At 35.6% G+C, this 20,165-nt stretch overlaps 1 protein-coding gene across 4 annotated transcripts; it reads left to right on the forward strand.

The window, feature by feature from the left end:
- Positions 1–800: 800 nt before the first annotated feature.
- LOC110759364 (leucine-rich repeat transmembrane protein kinase family protein) lies at positions 801–10,327 on the forward strand. 4 transcript variants are annotated; one of them, XM_021961416.2, is made up of 13 exons: positions 801–965; positions 1,059–1,202; positions 2,181–2,326; positions 2,758–2,890; positions 3,025–3,096; positions 4,233–4,376; positions 4,483–4,554; positions 4,740–4,805; positions 4,950–5,020; positions 5,114–5,257; positions 6,945–7,286; positions 7,869–8,263; positions 9,672–10,327. In XM_021961416.2, the coding sequence occupies exons 3-13, from the start codon at positions 2,260–2,262 to the stop codon at positions 9,984–9,986; spliced, it is 1,821 nt and encodes a 606-aa protein (XP_021817108.1). In that variant the 5' UTR covers positions 801–965; positions 1,059–1,202; positions 2,181–2,259; the 3' UTR covers positions 9,987–10,327. The 4 variants fall into 4 exon arrangements, with proteins under 4 accessions (XP_021817108.1, XP_021817110.1, XP_021817111.1 ...); XM_021961418.2 differs by having other exon boundaries at positions 801–941; XM_021961419.2 differs by having other exon boundaries at positions 801–941; positions 1,071–1,202.
- The last annotated feature ends 9,838 nt before the right edge of the window (positions 10,328–20,165 follow it).

Consider the following 20,165-nt stretch of genomic DNA (forward strand, 5'->3'; position numbering starts at 1 on the left):
TCTCTCCCATAGATAAATATCTCAATCCTTTCAGTATTATATGCATCTTCCGAGATCATATTACTGACTTAGGCATTGGAGGGCCCTTGGCCACCATCACACCGGTGGTTCTCTATTGACCGCCATTTGTCTTGCAGGGAATCTAACAGAGGAACGTTCGAGAGAGAAGATTTATTCTCGAATATTCTCTCAGGAGGAATTTTGCACAAACAATGCACACATTTGGAATTCTTTCATCTAAATGGGGATGATTTCGTATATAAGATATTTTTAGTCATAGCTTTAGCACAAGTGACATGATAAATTTAAAAACAAAAACAAGGTATGACGTAAAACATCTCCAAATCTGTTCCCCAAAACTAAATTTGGGTGAAAAGGAAAACATCAATGCGTATGCGTTCCAAAAATTTGTTGAGTTCCTAAAAATTTCCCTAAAAATCTAAAAATCAAGTTGATGTTTGGGGCTCCCTCAAATTTGAACAAAAAGAAGTATGGGGGGGATGCAGTTTTTGGAGGGAACACATGATAAAAAGATATTTCTAGGATAAGAGGGACTTCTTACAGAGATTTGAGGAAATTTTTTACTTTAGCATTGGAAATGCTTCACAAATGGAAAGGCAAAAAAAGAAAGATTGGAGATCCATTTTGACTGCAAGGGAGGGGCAAAAAAATATTTTTTCTTTGATATTTATTAAATAAAATAATTGTTTATTTGCTGGTCAAACTAAATAATTGTAACAAATAAATCTTCCACGCTATAAAGAATAAAAAATATGGGTCTTTACCAAAGACTTATCGTCTCAGCTGGTCTCCATTTGTCTGGCAACTACTCGAGAGTAGGGGAGAGAGAGAGAGAGATAGGTGATGGGATTTTTTTTCTTGCTTCACTAGTTGGCGAAGATAGAACCGTTACAGAAACAGCAATGGAGCAATAAATTATTGTGAGTTTTATTTATTTCTCCAAGGTAAATTAGAAAATGCTTTGATTAACTTGAAATTTAAAGAGAAGGAAAAGAAGCCAGAAGACAGAAGAGAGAAGCCTTTTTGACTCTTTGTAGATTTGCTGCTAGGCAAAGCCTGTGAACCCTCGTCTTTCAACTCTTCCAGTCAACTTGGGACACGGGAGACAGCTAAATAGCTTCTGGGTTAGCTTTACTTTATCTTCCAAAGCTCTGCCATGGCTTCCTGATTCCTCTTTAAAGGTGCTTCTCTTCTTCTTCTTCTTCAGCTGTTTTCTTTTTGTTTTTGGTTATTCACATACATGGGTGTAGGATCTTTTTCACTGTTGTTTGGCTGCTGGGGTCATGAGAATGGAAATGATAAAGATTCGAATTTTGAAACATTTAATTGGGACCTGGGAAAAAGAAAAAAAGCTTTTTTTTATTTTTTATTTTTTTCTCTGGAATCCGAAACTGCAGAATGGAGTAAGGGCTTATTTGTTTTTCTCCTATTTCCCTCTTTTTGATGTATTGATTTGAATCATTTTGTGGGTTTAACTGATTTTTGTGTTTCTTTCTGGTTTGAGTAGTTTGTCATAAAAAAAAATTGAAGCTTTGGGCCTCTTTTGGTTTTTTGTTGTGTCGTTTTCTTCCTTGTGTGATTGGAATTAGTAATATTTCTGCTACTGCTTGCAATATTTGAATGATAACTGAGAAGAGGACAGCCAACATGATGTGGTAAACCAAACAAGGAGATCCCAAGAGAGACGGAAGCATAACACAAATGAACTCTCTCAAATTGTGCACTTCAAACTGCTACAGGATGACATTACCCCTTTTTTTTCTTTCACAAGAACGGAATCCATTGTAATATTAATATTTGGTCCTTAAGAAAAAGTCCGCTCATGAAATAACCAGAAAATATTGCAATTGAGGACCCAACATTGAACTAGGTTGGGACTTTGATTCCTCCCTTTGACTTTTGATATGTTGAGGAATAGACAAATAACAACACATGGTATAAGATTGGTGCGAAGAGGCTCTGCCAAAAAATTGTACACATATCAATATCCATTAAATTGCATTTCGGTTTCCTGACTGAACTGCTTTGGTAGGATGGCAATTGGCAAATGATAAAAGATCTTCAACATAGTCTTGCCCCAAATTTGTTATCTATTTTAGTTTCTACTATTTATATGTATACTTATGACTGAATGAAGTAATTTGTTTTCTTTTTTGCAGATATGGGTTTGATTCAAGTGTTCCTTGATCACCATGCATTTCATTGCATTCATAACTAGCAAAAAGGATACTGTTGAAGATGGAGCTAATTTTTGCAGTTTTGGTATTGGCTTGCTTATGCTCTTTTGCATTGCCTGATTCACAAGGTACATTTCTGTGGTTATGTGACATTTAATTATTCAGACACTGTCTGGGATATGCTATGCACAACTTCTTCCCATTTTTTCAATTGTTGTTTACTCATCATCATAACCAATACTGAGATAAATGAGTCTAGCATTGTATACTGCAATGTATGTTACAATATGGTGACATCAATACAATTAAAATATTTTAACTTTTTTCCTCTCTGCCACTATCTCTTTCTCTCTTCTGTTGCTCTCTCTGGGAAATTATAAAAAGATGATCCAGAGGGTTAGTGGACTGTCTTGAGGGTTTTGTATGGCAGAATATGTTATGTATCTTTTACTTTCATTTGTTGACTCTTTTTTTTAGTATTTATGTAAAGTAGTAGTGCATTTCTGTTGGAACATTTGCTTGATTGGATGGTGAATGTATGATTTTTTTTTGGTTTCAGGAGAGGCACTCTTTTCATTGAGGACTTCATTGAATAGTTCACCCGATCAGCTCAAGGACTGGAACATTAACCAAGTTAATCCATGCACTTGGTCCAATGTGAATTGTGACCCTAACAATAAAGTCATTTCTGTGTAAGACATCCCTTGTTTATATCGTGATGCATTTCTGCCAAAAAATCACTTTACAATGTGAAATTCATCTTACTTGCATATATTACTGCCTTATTACTAATATATGCTTTGTTTTGTCCCTTTTTTTTGGGCAGAACATTGTCAAATATTGGATTTTCTGGCATCTTGTCCCCTAAATTAGGAGCCTTGACAACTCTTCAAACACTGTGAGTAAGGAGAATTCTAGTGCTGTTTATCCGAATTTCTGTATAATCTTCTGGAGCCATTTCTAAAACAAGCACTGTTATTGAAGCTCATGGATGCTCAATATCTATAGTTTGATATTGTCTTTTAAGAAATCTAATCTCCTATATTTTGTGCTCACCTATAAATTTTTTGCTTTTAACACTATGTTTCACGCAATTTAGGGCAACCAAAAAAATAATATCAATGCATCATTGGATCCATTGACAGCAACATTGGTTCTATACTCGAGTTATTAAAGTAATTTTGTTTTTTTTAGCTTAGGTTTCAGCAATTCTAATCACATGCTTTATGGGTAAGATAATTGTTGACAGACTATGGTTAAAATTATTTCTGGAGTATGACAATGTAAAGATTTGTAAGATATATTTATATATTTTTTTCTATATTTGATATATATATTTTTTTCTATATTTGATATCATAAAGTCAACTCAACTAAGCATCTTACGAACTAATTGAGGGTGAGTTAAAAAAAAATCCTTGTTCCAGGTAATTTGTTTAGAACATTTGCCCCTTACCATCGGCATATTTTATGTTACAGCTTTGATGACCATATCAATTGTCTATTTTGGTCCAAAGAATAAGATAGATTATATTTCGTCCATCTCAATCTATCCATGTTAATTTTAGTCTCCGCCTTTTGACTTCTTCTGCTTGAATCAATTCACTCTTGCACCATGCGTTCTAGGTCTCTATTGAACTTGTTCCATGGAAATGTGTTCAATTTCATACCATGTTCCAATTCTTGTCCTTATGATGCCCTCAACTTCTTTTATATCATGGATTCTTATTATTCTCTCTTTTCCTTTGATGCATTACATCTAAGTCAAACCATTTCCTTAGGATGTTTTGCATAGGGGAGTCAGACCATGATATAGGACTTCACTTGTGTACTGTACATACTGGTAAAACATGTCTTCTATATTAGCTTAGGATGATCAACTTTGAGATGAATTCTTATTCCCAAGAGAGACAGATTTGTTGACACCATCAGAAAACTATTTTTCTAGGGCAATAATTAATTCTTTATATCCGTAGACATGTATGCATGCATATATGTATGATTCTAATATATATGAGACCCATTTATCTTGCAGTGCATTGCAAGGAAATGGAATAACTGGCGAGATACCAAAAGAGTTTGGAAGTCTGACAAGTTTGACCACCTTAAATTTAGATGACAATAATTTAAGTGGTGAAATACCATCTTCCCTTGGTAATCTGCAAAATCTTCATTTCTTGTAAGTTGTTTTATCAGCGTTGTTTTAAGTTTCCACTGATATCTAATGACTCTCAGCGTCATCCTTAATTTTGTCTTTGACAGTGTTTTCTTGATGATGCAAACAGGTCTCTGAATCAAAATAATCTGAGCGGGATTATCCCAGAGTCACTTTCAAGTCTTACAAAATTGATTAATCTGTATGTTATCATTTCTTGTACAATGCACATGTGATATGAAAAATCAGAGTTTGTCCATTCAAATTATACTAAATGAATTAATTTGGTCCTCCAGCTTTTGGAATTCTGAAAGTTCTCTGTGTGAAGTTGTATACTTAGGCCCATCTCTTCAGTATTTGATCCCGTACTTCAAACTGTCTTTGCAGTCAGCTTGCCTCCAATGCTCTCAGAGGTCAAATACCCCAGCAGTTATTTCATGTCCCAAAATACAAGTATGAATAACTTGTCACTGTTATCGTTTCTGTTCCTGACAATAACTGACTGCATGCCTTTCTCTCTCTCCCCTTCTCTCTGTGTCCAGTCACATATTCAACATATGTTTTACAGCATGATTTGATCTGTGTTGCTTGTTGCAGTTTTACAGGAAACCACCTAAACTGTGGCGTAAATCTCTCCCACCATTGTGAATCTGATAATGATGATTCAGGTTAATGGGTCAAATAATGATACTGTTAATTGAATTGTTCTGTTACCCTTTCTTTGAATGAGCCAACTGATGAGGTTTTCTCACTCTTGACAGGCTCTTCAAATAAGCCAAAGCTTGGAATTATAATTGGAGTTGTTGGAGGGATTATCGGTTTACTTTTCCTTGGAGGCTTGCTCTACTTTATCTGCAAGCGTAGACACAAAGGCTACAAGCGTGAAGTTTTTGTGGATGTTGCAGGTATGTCTTGCTTTCTAGTTATAAAACTGATTAAATTTTGACCCATTAATGGAACCTTGATTTAAATTTTGGTAAATCAACACACTAGAATGATTCAGCCATATTTTCTGATGAATCAATAAGATTTCCTATATGTTAAAGAAATTAGGGTTTTTCATGAATTGACTCATCACCATGACTGAAGTTACATAAGGAGTTCTTCTTTAGGATAGTTACTTTAAATTTACGTGTTCATCATATTTTATGCCTCTGCACATTAGGTCAGGTTGAGGGTGGTGGGAGAGGTGGTCTTTGTCTCAACATCTTGGTAGTTCCATAAAAGAAAATCCATGAATATATGTACGAGTCTAGTTTTGGGTGTATCATTTAATACCAATCAATGCCATAAAATTTGAGTTCTATTACAATTGTTTAGCTGATGTATTATTTTTAGCTGTTTGGTTTGTGGTTTTTGAATTGTTCAAGAACGATCCTAATGGGCAGTGCCATTTCAGCCGTTTTGGGCCATTGTGCATCCCAAACCATGAGGAAATCTTGATCGTTGCACACATAGATAAAGTGGTCAGGGCTTCCTGACTGTTGTAAGTAAAAAGATTTGAGGGAAAAAATGTTAGATACACTGTAGGATAGGAAATGATAGGAAAAATAAAGAGATCTGGACTCACTCCACCCTTTGGCATCACATGAAGGTTTCAGTAGAGAAATTAGAAATTTTTTGGTATCACACCAACCTTCGGCATCACACTGAAGTGCCTTGGAATCACCCCAATTCAACCTGTGATTCACACACCAGAATTAAAATATATTCCAAGTGGATATCATGCTCATCTAGTTTTCCTTGAAACTAAGCAACAATAAATTGAAATCGTGTTTAGTATTACAATTTAAGCGAAAAAACAAAAAAATAATATAGGAAACTAGTCATTAACATGGGAATGCTATAACAACCTTATTCCCGTATAAATCAGATCATAAACTAATTCTATGATTGCCAAAAAAAAAAAAAAAAACTATGTAATCAGTACAAGAAAGATTGTATTTCTTCCATTTGACTACAGAAGTCAATGAATGAGGGAAGGAAAAACCATTTAAAACATGTGTGGTGTATACTTTTCCACAATTAATTAGAGAATGAGAAGTGTATCATGTAAAGCTTTCATAATTGAAGTGTCTAGTCAATTGATCAGAGCCAAAAGGTGCTCATCATTAGAGAGAATGACACATGTCATGTAAAATTTATATTTTAGAATTTTTTATCAATGGAATTTTTATAGTTACCATTTCAGTCTATAAGGCCTTGGTGAGCCTGTTTTTTATCATGGCAGGCATTCAGAGCTAAAATGGCCTAAGGCACGGCTGGGGTGAGGGCCCCATTTTACCAGCTTAGTTTCTCATATGTAAAATTGATAGTGAATTTGAGAACTAAGTTGCGAGTCTAAATTAAACTTATCTGATTTAACCTCCTTCCATGGGCAGGAAATTCATCAGAGTTGATGTCAAGGATGCTTACTCTATTATATTTAGTTTCCATTTGTATCTTTCATATGATTTAGAAATATTTTGTGTCTGTAATGTTTTTTAAATCATTTATGTTCTTGAACATTTGCAATTGAACTTTTATTATGCATTGCATGCAAAGTTTCCTTTGCATTCTGCTTTTAAAACCATTTTTAACTGCTGGGCCCAGGTGAAGTTGACCGAAGGATTGCATTTGGTCAATTAAAAAGGTTTTCATGGAGGGAATTGCAGCTAGCAACAGACAACTTCAGTGAGAAAAATGTTCTAGGACAGGGAGGTTTTGGAAAAGTCTATAAAGGAGTGCTCTCTGACAACACAAAAGTTGCTGTTAAGCGTCTCACTGATTATGAGAGTCCTGGGGGAGATGCAGCTTTCCAGCGTGAAGTTGAAATGATAAGTGTAGCTGTTCACAGGAATCTCTTACGACTGATTGGATTTTGTACAACTCCAACAGAACGCCTTTTGGTGTATCCCTTTATGCAGAATTTAAGTGTTGCCTACCGGTTACGAGGTATGGCGCCTTCAATTCATATGTGATTTACAGCTGCAATGTGTTATAATTCAGGTTGATTAGGTGTAGTTTCTTTTATTTTTATTTTTGGGGGGAATTGGGGAGTAAACTTGTGACAATTTGGATACATGCATTTTATGGTTTCTCCAGATATGTGCACGAACATGTGGTGCATGCATGCATACAATGCCATATCTCCAATTACTTGGACTTTTCCTACCACTTTCGGTTGTTATATGTACAATCTGTATTGTGTGAATGGTTATTCTGGTAACTATCTCCTTGTGTTGACTTATAAATTTATATTACCTAGGATATATATGTAAAATTATGTCTTTACACTGTCGTTCCCTTTGTTTTTCCTTTCTACGAATGTTAAATGGCAAAGTCACTGTAGGAGGGGAATTCATGGTTTTCGGAGTTCATCATAAGATCTTCGCCACTTGATTAATATAGTTAAGAGAAGGGTTAAGTTGATCCATGTTTTAGTAGTTGCAATTTGAATTCATCATTAGATCACAAATTGGACTATATATTACTAGCCTTGCAATGATATTACCTGGCTTTGAAAAAAAATTTCAGAGATTAAACCTGGGGAGCCTGTTTTGGACTGGCCCACAAGAAAGCAGGTGGCTTTAGGCACGGCCCGTGGGCTAGAGTACCTACATGAACATTGTAATCCTAAGATCATTCATCGAGATGTTAAGGCTGCTAATGTACTACTTGATGAAGATTTTGAAGCAGTCGTTGGTGACTTTGGCTTGGCAAAGTTGGTGGATGTTAGAAAGACTAACGTGACAACTCAAGTTCGTGGCACAATGGGCCACATAGCACCTGAATACTTGTCCACTGGGAAGTCATCAGAAAGGACAGACGTTTTTGGCTATGGGATTATGCTCTTAGAACTTGTAACAGGACAGCGGGCAATTGATTTTTCACGCTTGGAAGAAGAAGATGATGTTTTGTTGCTTGACCATGTAAGTTCAACTTGTTCGGCATTTGCATATCTTTTTCTCTCTCCCACTCCCTCTCTCCCTACCTCCTCCAATTGTGCATTTATAAGCAAATGTTGAGGTTGAAGATATCAGTTGAACATACCTTCCTCTAGATACCATATCTTCAACTGGAGCAATAAACTTATATGAGGGAGGTAGTGATGTCTTCATTTTGGATACTGATATTGTTGGATATTGCTTACCTTATTGTTATCCAAGAATTTAGAGATATAATTTATAGGTTTGGAAATTTAACTGATACTTGGTACATATTTGATGGATGCATATTGGTTGACCATTAGATGTTAAGACATGATCTGTTGCAATAAAGAACTATAATTGTATGGAAGTGGTTTATGAATTACCTACCTTATGAGTAATGGTTGGTTTAAGAATATGTGCATGAATAGATGTATGTGCATTTCTATTGCATTATTGATGAACCTAGCCGTATAATTTTCTACGTCCTAAATATTTGGCTTATCAGCATGAGAAAATAAATAAAATATTACCCTAAGTCATTAGGGATGCCAGTTCTTGTTCCTTTCACACCACATAATTCCAAGTTGCAAAATAAAATTTGCCTGATCATGACATTTGTCATTTGTCATTTGTCTTCATGCATGTTAAGATAAATTAAGCAAATGACATTCTTGCAATTTGTTTTAATGGTATTGGGAACTTTGCATGCTCACAGATGTGGGAGTTCTTCTGAAATGGGTATGTAGTTATATTGTATGGTCAAAGACTTTGCCAATTCTAAGTAGCAGGTTTGATATGGAAAGTTGTGCAGAACCTATCCTCTACACTAAATAATGTCACTCTTGAGGACGAAAACATGGTGATGAGGACATCTTTGTCAAACCCATTAGGGTTTACGAGCGAAAGAGATGGAAGAGGAAATGATTGATTAGTTTCCTAATTTATTTGATAGTTTCCTAGGTTCTCTAGATTTCCAGATTTAAGTTTACTAGTTTATTTGAATTGGTTCCTTTGTGGATTAGGATTTCTGTTTAGTAAGGGATTTTTTTATCCTGTTGTCTCTAGGTTTTAGTTTGCTATAAATACCCCTTCTATGTAATTCGTTATGGAGAGTTTAGAGATTTGATTTATGATAAAAGCTTATTTTCCAGAGATTGGAGAATTCTTTGTGTGAAGCCAAACCCCTTGGTTTAGTGTTTCGGGTTTAGGGTGTGAAGCCCCTGGAGTGATTCTGGGCCTATCCTTGTTCGTTTGATTTTCTGTTTTCCATTGTTTTCACTTCCGCTAAATTACCTAAATACTCAATTCACCCTTATCCTACATCACATGGTGACCTTTTAACTGTGTACATATTTTCGCATGAATTTGTACTCACTGTGGCAACTTCTTTATTTATATGCTCTTGAAGGTCAAGAAGCTGGAAAGGGAAAAAAGACTGGATGCTATTGTAGATAACAATCTGAATGATAGTTTCAACATCCAAGAAGTAGAAATGATGATCAAAGTTGCACTTCTTTGTACACAAGGATCCCCTGAAGATCGCCCATTAATGTCAGAGGTAGTACGGATGCTAGAAGGAGAGGGTCTGGCTGAACGGTGGGAAGAATGGCAGAATGTTGAGGTTACTCGCAGGCAAGAGTATGAAAGACTACAAAGGAGATTTGACTGGGGAGAAGATTCAGTTTATAACCAGGATGCTATTGAGTTATCAGGTGGGCGATGAGGTAATAAATAATTTTATACTTGTTTTCTCACCTTCAGCATGTCATATCCTTTTTGGTAGGTTAGCTTGGTTAAACCCGGAATGGAGCATTCTGTATTCCAAAAATCATAATATCATGATTTTTATTTTCTGTTGTGATGCTTTTGCTGCAAGCCCTTTTTCCCTTACTTGATTTTGTAACTTTTAATTTGTATATCTTGTGGATTCAAGTTTTTATAAGTGTGGCCAAGCCATGGAATACAAACATTGCAGATTGTGTAATCAACATTGTTCTGATTTTAATATTTATATTAAAGGGAAAGCCAGGGGGATATAAAAAATGCTTTTCTTAGTTTCCTCTATGTCGGTTATCAGTGACAGCTTCAGTCTGCATCCTTCTTTTCAGTTCATGATTAGGTACAAAACATTAACATACACAGGTGTGTTCATGGTACCTTTCTGATTAGAGTGTTATTCTAAGCACAGAAAATTCGTGTACGATTTCTAATTTTCTTTAGGAAGTAGAGTCTTTAAATAAATCAGGTTCAGTTGCAGTCATCAATACAAACAGCTAGCTCTATTTGTGGTGTGGTGAGAAAACTAGAACTAGAATATTTCAGTGGTAAAAATCCACTTAAGATCTGTACATAGAACATGTTCAATCTGAAATCGATGTCTAATTAGATGTACTTTGCAAAACGTCTCGCAAGAGTGCTGATGCTCAACTTCATTAGATGGCTTTCCGGCAATCTTGTAAAACCACGGCATGAAAGTGGGGAACTGTAGCCTATGCTTTCAAATTTTCCTTTACCTGTGGTGGTTTTTCTATCATCAACTCTTTCTTCTCGTTCATTTCACTTTCATCCTTTGGTTTTTCCTCGGCTAGAAGATACTGTGGTGCACTGTCAGTGTCTCCACCATCCATCTCTTCAAGGTTGATATAACACATGCTATAGTCTACACCTGCCATTGCCAAAGCTTCCACTGACATGGCTTCACCTGTGTGTGTGTGTGTGGAGGCCCTTGAACTTGGTGTTTGAACTTATGAAAAATTGTTAGCATGTCAAAGAACTATCAGTATGAGATTATATACATATATACAGCCGATCCTTACTCTAGGAAGTCTGGTCGAATGGTGTTCACATGTGGTACCAACCCCCTTGTGCAGAAACAGCTCACAGGTTTCATGTACAAAGTTTACATTATTATATCTGTGACTTCAACTACTCTCTCTTTTTCTCTCATTACTACATTTTGATCCAAGAGACATATAGTATGGTTAGTGTGCAATGGATTCTACCCAAATGTGGTGATGACACAAGATTTGATTTAACAAGTTTCATAAAATGCTTTTGTCAATTGGGAGATGTGAAATGCATATATACATGTGATTAGTTTAATGAGTTTCACTGGGTAGGTGTGGATGCATTTCCATGAGATGATTTGGTTCACTTTTTCACCAAAGCTGTAAATGTCATGGCATTTGGTGCCCCTGCATCCGTATTGTACTTTTGCAATCCCTCCAATTAACAGGCCGGTTCAGATATTTAACCTTCTACCTTTGGCATGCGTGCTGAGGGGAACATCTTTTGAGTTATTCCCATTTTATTTGACGATTCTTGTCCTAAAGCAGGAATGGTTATAAGTTATAACTTTGTATGACAAGAGATAGGGAGAAGAGGTTTAGGGGTGCCTTGGAACATCAAGCTTTACTATCTTTTAATTTTCCTTAATTTGTCCGCACTTTTTCTTTTGTTTGTTTTTGTGATACAAGAGATATTGGGGGAGGGAATCGAATGTAGGACTTTGGGTACATGGATAAATGCTTCTTAACCACTAGAGCTATAAGCCCGTTGCAAAAAAATATACTATCACTTATATTATTTATTCTTCACTTGTCCATTGAAAAAAAAAACAAAGAACCACTTTGGCCAACATTTTACCTCTTACGGGCCGACCCGGTGTGAGTGGGGATTAGTCTGGGTTGTGCTTAAGGTTTAAAGGTGCCACCCATAGTTGGGGCCCATCCAGGACCACCTCATGGTTCAGAACAAAAAAAAAAAAAAAAACCAAAGAAAGGAAAGTGCATGGGCTTTGTTGATCACTTTGTAGCTCCATGTAAAATGGGTTTCATTCGAATTGGCTGAAGTTTTGCTTGTTTTTCATTATATTTGGTGACTCCAGTTGGGATGATCGTTTTTCTTATTTTTAAAATTAGATGATAAATTAACTAGACATCACCAGCCACATTGAAACGTATTTTAATTTAGGATAAATTACTCAAATAGTCCTTAAATTTATATCTGATTTACATTTTGATCCCTTAATTAAATTATTCGTTCAATTGGTCCATCAACTCTATATTATTTGCTCCATTGATTCTATGTCTAATTTTCTGTTAAATTTAACCAAATTTTAGGGTAAATATGACTTTTCATAATTAACAAATAAACATAGGATTAAAATAAATGACTTTTCCACAACCATTCTTCCTCTCCCCGCTGCCCAGCGACCATTGACCCCTTCCCCGAGTCCCGACCTCTGCTTTCTTCCCCTTTCCTCCCAATACCATTGCAGGTTTAGGGTTTAGGGTTGCAGGTCCACACAGATCGGTAATCAAAAGTTTGCGCAAAAACAAACAAAAAGGAAAAACTCAATTTGCTCTCTTTATTCCTCTGTCTCAACACTCTCTCTGTTTGATTCGTGCTACTTGACCAAAACCCAAACAGATTATTTGGTTGAAAGCTCGAATTAATTAAAGGAAAAAACCTACTATTATGAATCTCTGTATTCACTCTCCAAGGGTGGCTGTGGAATGGGTTTGATTGGTTGTAGTTGCGGGTTGGGGTGAAAGGTGGCTGTGGGATGGGTTTGGGGGTTGGAGCTTGCAAGTGGTGGTGGGGGATGGGGGGGCTATAATTTTGGGTGTCTTGAGAAATTATTTGTGGTGGTTGGGCGATAATTGCTGGGTAGGCGGAGGGTGCTGGGAGAGAGAGTTTTGGAAGTGGAGGGTGGCTGTGAGGGCTGGGGGGGAGAAGAAATTTGAGGGAAGGGGGAATTAGTTTTTAATTTTTTTTGGGTGAAAGAAATATTGAGAGAGAGAGCTTTTTATTTCATTTTTCAGTATTTATTTATTTTTAACGTATGAAATGACTAATTTGCAATTATAATAAATGGCAACATTGATAGATAGTAACAGTAGGACCAATTGACCGAATAATATAGAGTTGATGGACCATTTGAACAAATAATTTAATTAAGGGACCAAAATGTAAATTGTGTATAAATTTGAGGATCATTTGAATAATTAACCGTTTTATTTAATCATTGCGAAGCAACAATTATGGGCACCTAGGCATATAGGGATAGAAACAAAATGCGGCATGGTTATGCGGTTGCTGGCTTAGCGGGTCTACAACAAAAGAAATTTGTGAACAGAAGATGGAATGATAAGATAAATATTAATAGGATTAGGGTACAAAATTGTAAAATTCAAGCCATGAGAATCGCCTCTATTCGTTACTTTAACAGACCCCTCAAATTAAGTGCACTTTTCAACTGGATCTTGGTTGATTTTGCTTAAACAACTTTGCTGTTAAGGGTGGTCTAATTTGACTTCAATGGTCGGTTTGGGTAACATAACATCCCCATTAGAAAGTTGTGATTAGTCGACTTGATGGAACAACCCTAGATACGCACATAATTTGGATTTGGCTATTTTAGCTAGGAGCAACTGGACGATAACAAGACTAAATTAGCTACAAGCTGACCATCAGTTGCATCCATTCATAACTTTGTCATGCAATACTTCAACAAATACTTCAAATTGTCAAGAAAAGTCATAACTTTGGCATCAAGTACTTCAACAATATTGAAGATATATAAAATCGGCATTGGACATTGGTGAGCGAGGTTGAAACGCATCTTTTATCCAATGAGTAAAAGATTTTCATTTTACAATGCAGTTCTTTTATTTGAGTAATTTCCGAGACCCCACATTCCAACAATTAAGCTCTTTTAATTCCAGCCCTATACTAAAATTACCCGCACTTTGGCGCAGTTAAGCCAAAACATGGAAACTAAATTAAGGGGAGCAAAACAGAAACAATTAAGCTAACAAATCTTATATATCCTCTAGTCATGCATATAATACTATTTTGTTTTACCATGGTATATACATGGAAAGGGAGTCATGTGTTTCAAAAAGAATCACAGCATCCATATTGTTTGTATGGACAAAAACTACGGCACCTTCTACAGTGCACCAGGTGCACCCATGCACCATTTGTCCTTTATGATGCTTCCAGATTTTAAAAAAAATTGGTTACCGGTTATACAAGTTATCAAGTTTCCACTTTTTGAAAATGCAATTGCATAAGGGTCATGCAATTATGCCCTTCCTGTTTGGCAATTGGCATATGATTGGATAGTGATTTACAATAGTTTGGATATGAGAGTACCATAACATTGTAAGAGGATCCTAAAACTTATAAGTTACAAGATTTGGGTAGCTGTTTACAAGTTTTTGAACTATGATTACAACATTAGGGTTCACCTAATCCATAGTATTGTAAACATCCGAGTTTACAAGTATAAGGACCCAATTTACCATCTGAATGTTCCCATTTACCCTAATATTGTACTACATGTCTTTATCTTTATAAATTACGATATTACAAGATAATGATGCATTTTACAATCAAATGGAACATAACTGTCCAAAATCGAGTAAAATAAGACCTTAATATAGTAAAAGTTTGTGTTTACACGTATAATGACTCACTTTACTTTCCTAATGTCCCTAGTTACCTTAATATTGTATTAAACGTCATTCTCTTTGTAAATTACGATATTACAAGATTAAGGATGGGTTTTACAATGTTCTGGAACATAACTATCCATAAAAGAGTAATACAAGACCTTAGTATTGTAAACATCCGAGTTTACAAGTATAAGGACCCAATTTACCATCCGAATGTTCCCATTTACCCTAATATTGTACTACATGTCTTTATCTTTGTAAATTTCGATATTACAAGATTAAGGATGCATTTTACAATCACATGGAACATAACTGTCCAAAACCGAGTAAAACAAGACCTTAATATAGTAAACGTTTGTGTTTACATGTATAAGGACTCAATTTACTTTCCTAATGTCCCTAGTTACCTTAATATTGTACTAGACGTCATTCTCTTTGTAAATTACGAAATTACCATAATAAGGATGTGTTTTACAATCTCCTGGAACATAACTATCCTAAATAGAGTAATACGAGACCTTAATATTGTAAACATTCATGTTTACAATACTAAGGACCCAATTTACCTTCCGAATGTTCCCCTTGACCCTAATATTGTACTACATGTCTTTATCTTTGTAAATTTTGATATTACAAGATTAAGGATGCATTTTACAATCTTGTAGAACATACTTGTCCAAAACGGAGTAAAATAAGACCTTAATATAGTAAATGTTTGTGTTTACACGTATAAGGACCCAATTTACTTTTTCAATGTCCCTAGTTACCTTCATATTGTAATACATGTCCTTCTCTTTGTAAATTACGAAATTACCATAATAAGGATGTGTTTTACAATCTCCTGGAACATAACTATCCTAAATAGAGTAATACGAGACCTTAATATTGTAAACATTCATGTTTACAATACTAAGGACCCAATTTACCTTCCGAATGTTCCCCTTGACTCTAATGTTGTACTACATGTCTTTATATTTGTAAAGTACGATATTACAAGATTAATGATGCATTTTACAATCATATGGAACATACCTGTCCAAAACGGAGTAAAACAAGACCTTAATATAGTAAACGTTTGTGTTTACACGTATAAGGACCCAATTTACTTTCTCAATGTCCCTAGTTACCTTCATATTGTAATACATGTCCTTCTCTTTGTAAATTACGAAATTACCATAATAAGGATGTGTTTTACAATCTCCTGGAACATAACTATCCTAAATAGAGTAATACGAGACCTTAATATTGTAAACATTCATGTTTACAATACTAAGGACCCAATTTACCTTCCGAATGTTCCCCTTGACCCTAATGTTGTACTACATGTCTTTATATTTGTAAAGTACGATATTACAAGATTAATGATGCATTTTACAATCATATGGAACATACTTGTCCAAAACGGAGTAAAACAAGACCTTAATATAGTAAACGTTTGTGTTTACACGTATAAGGACCCAATTTACTTTCTCAATGTCCCTAGTTACCTTCATATTGTAATACATGTCCTTCTCTTTGTAAATTACGAAATTACCATAATAAGGATGAGTTTTACAATCTCCTGGAACATAACTATCCTAAATAGAGTAATACGAGACCTTAATATTGTAAACATTCATGTTTACGATACTAAGGACCCAATTTACCTTCCGAATGTTCCCCTTTACCTTAATATTGTACTACATGTTCTTTTTTTGAAAAAAGGAATGCATGCACGTTTGCACTTTGAAACTTACGGTTTGTCAATTGCATTCATTTGTTTTCAATTTTCAACTCACTGTTTGGCTATTGTATTATTCTTGGTCAGTTTCTAATTTACCGTTTGTCAATTGCATTATGCTCTGTCAATGTCTTAGTGACTGTTTGTCAATTAAATTATTTCCTTTTCCTCCTGGGCGAGCCAATCTATCAGTGGCCTGTCCATCTTATGGTAACTTCCTTTCAAATTAACTCATTCATTCGATTCACATACAACAATAGACGATCATATTTGACATCATTATTGTTTGTACCAAAAATTAAATTTTTGCCTAAAATGGAAGATAATTTGCCATGAACATCAAAATGGCCAAAATATGGCTAGAATCAATTTCCAGCGCTCAAATCAATTTTCGTTCTTCATGAGAGTTGTTCATCTCTATGTCTACTGCACCATATCCAAATTTCGGTATATTTGGACAAATTTGGAATCCTAAGAGCTGAAAACACCAGAAGCATACCAACAACAGCGAAAGCTGAAAACAGTGCAATTCTGGCCTAATTATGGCCCAATTCTGGCCAGCTTCCAGTCCTCAAATGAACCTTCGTCCTTCATGAAAGTTGTTCAGTTAGATGTCTACTATGACATATCCGAATTTGGCGTCATTCGGATAAATGTGGGATCCTCGCGACATCAAACATCAGAAGCATACCAGCAACAGCGATGCACGAAAACAGTGGCAATTCTGGCCTAATTCTGGCCCAATTCTGGCCAGGTTCCAGTCATCAAATGAACATTCGTCCTTTATGAAAGTTGTTCAGTTGGATGTCTACTACGACATATCCGAATTTGGCATCATTCGGATAAATGTGGGATCCTCGCGACATCAAACATCAGAAGCATACCAGCAACAGCAAAAGCTGAAAACAGTGGCAATTCTGGCCTAATTATGGTCCAATTCTGGCCAGCTTCCAGTCCTCAAATGAACCTTCACCCTTCATGAAAGTTGTTCAGTTGGATGTCTACTACGACATATCCGAATTTGGTGTCATTTACACAATTATTGAATCTTCACAGTATTAATCATGATTTGTGTTCGTGACAGCAGTCTGTGACGACCAGTCAGTTGCTAAATCAGATTTTCTACTGCTCAACTAGAATTAAGTTCTTCATGAATGTTGTTCCTACTTACGTAGAGATCAAAATATCCTACATTTGCAGCATTGGATCAATCTAGCATCCCCAGTTTATTATGCATCAAGGCATGTTCAGAGAAGAAACTCAGTGGCTGCAAATAACGGGTGAAACAATTATATACTACGTTTATAGCATCAAACAAGTTACATAAGCTTTGGGGTTAGAAAACTATGTCGAACGGGAATTGAAATCCTATGGAAAACCAAGCCAAAAGGGATGAAAAAAGGCATGGATGCACGTTTGCAATTTCAAACTTACGGATTGTCAATTGGAGTATTCTTGTTCAATTTTCTGCTCACTGTTTGTCTATTGCATTATTCTTTTTCAATTGCCCACTGACTGTTTGTCGATTGCATTATTTCCTTTTACTCTTAGGTGAGCCAATCTATCAATCCCCTTTCCATCTTATGGTAACTTCCTTTCAAATTAACTCATTCAATCCATTCACAGAGACCAATGGACGATCATATTTGACATCGTTATATAATTAATTTATAGCATCAAACAAGTTACATAAGTTCACATCTACCACAAAATATATAATCTCACTTATGAACGTATACCACAAAGACAAAATACTCATAATACAATTTATGTTTTCTTCCTTAGCCTTAGCCGCTTACTAATAGGGCGTGGTTCTGGTTTCGGCAAAGTTGTCTTGTATTTTTGTGGTGATGCTTTGCCTTTCCCTTTAATTGCAGCTGCTTTTTCTTTGGAATGCACCGCCCCTCCTTTACATTTTGTTTTCACCACAACTCCTTTTCCTTTTGTGTTAGGGGGTGGTAACTTGGTTGTGGTCTCCTCCACCACATTTTGATATGCTACAAATATCATGTCATTTGCATTACAATTAATAAATTCTATCTAGTGTTTTTCGAATGAGTCACAAACTTTTCAACATCAACAATATGCCCAACATACCAAAACACAGAGAGAGAGAGAGTGAGAGAGAGAGAAATGCAACCAGATTATCATAAATTTATATATTGCAGACCCGAAAAAGGGCCACACCATAGAAAACCAATCATCTCAAAAGAAAGTAATTGTAATGAATGTATTGCCTATTTCATTACAAAAATGCAAGGCAACAAATATAATGTCGCATAATCTAATTGCAATAACAGATTAGTCAGTTGGTAATTGCATTATGAAAATGCTAAAATGTAAATGTATGAATTAAAGAGTGAATTAATGCACATGGAACTAAGACTAAGCAGAATTCAGATAATAGATGATGCCTTAAATAATCTATAATGTTTAATAACATATATAATGATGAAAATTTAAAACTCACATACATGAAGGGTAGACAATCCTAGGATAGTAAGCATGAGAGAGGAGGTAATAAGCAGGGCTTCCTATGTATATGTACACATGATGAATGAAAATCAAGCAATTCATAGAAAATTACAGCACTCTTTCTGAAATACAACACCAAGTGAACATCCAATTGTCAGTTAGTAAGAGAAGGCACAAGGTCAGCAAAAAATTAGAGAGACTAAAAGGAAACTAAAGAAACTAACATAGGCTTTTATTGTTTGGTTGTTATGTAGCTTTCATTAAAACCCCAAAAAAGAGGCAACCTTCACACGCATTTAGTAGAATACTGACAAGAAGAAAAAAAAAATCAATCATAACAAGCTTCCAAAGATTATATTCATAAATCAATGGGGCTACAGGAGGATGAGAAATCCGCACAACCCATCCCACACGACCAAGACTACAAACAAAAGCAAAAAAACCACATAAAAAAGAAGAATCCGGGCTAAACAAAGGCAAACAAAGCAACACTCCAGAGCCCAGAAAAAAATAAATAAATAAATAAAGAGACTTAAGACTGCCATCATAGCACATTCAGGAATCTGAATACGAAAACAAGATGCAACTTGTAGACACAAGAACCAACTCAGAAAAAAAAAATCAATTGGAAAAGAAAAAAAAACACCAAAAATTGATGAATGCAGCAGTAAACTCAAAATTAAACTAACATTACCAAATCTACATCTAGTTCAACACTAATATGAAATCCTCACATTGTCTCCAAATTAATGGTCAAAATACAAATTAAAAAGTTGAAAACCTGCACAGACCATAGCCCAATATTAAAACCTAAAACTTACAATATAAATTAGAAAACTCAAACCTTGAATAATTAAAATTATCTTTTGGCATAGGGAGTGATGCCCATAAGGATGCCCATTACTAAACTTTCTGGCTAAGATGGTTTCAGTTTAACAAAATTGAAACCCTAAACTTTCTATTTCAAAGGATGCCCATCACTCACAAATTTGTGCCCACTTAGTTTGGTGCTCGTATCTAAGAGAGAGAGAGAGAGCAAGCCAAAGCTATAGAGAAAGAGAATCAAGTGAGGGACGGAGAGTGAAGGCTGAAACGATTGAGAGAGAGAGAGAGAGAGAGGGAGACTAGGGGTGGGCACGGTATGAGATGACATGGGATGGAGGTCATCCCGAATAGAGGAATTGGTACGGGATGACACGGGATGGGAGTTTTTGAAAACACGTTCAAATCATACCGGACCCAA

The sequence above is a fragment of the Prunus avium genome, chromosome 6 (genome assembly GCF_965620075.1).
Source record: "Prunus avium chromosome 6, drPruAviu1.hap1.1, whole genome shotgun sequence".
NCBI classification, from domain to species: domain Eukaryota; kingdom Viridiplantae; phylum Streptophyta; class Magnoliopsida; order Rosales; family Rosaceae; genus Prunus; species Prunus avium.

Coding starts and splice junctions, on each gene's coding strand:
- LOC110759364 (XM_088254404.1), top strand. CDS start 2,260: ATGGAGCTAATTTTTGCAGTTTTGGTATTGGCTTGCTTATGCTCTTTT. Junction 4,806..4,949: donor TTTCATGTCCCAAAATACAA/GTATGAATAACT, acceptor TGCTTGTTGCAG/TTTTACAGGAAACCACCTAA. Junction 8,264..9,671: donor ATGTTTTGTTGCTTGACCAT/GTAAGTTCAACT, acceptor ATGCTCTTGAAG/GTCAAGAAGCTGGAAAGGGA.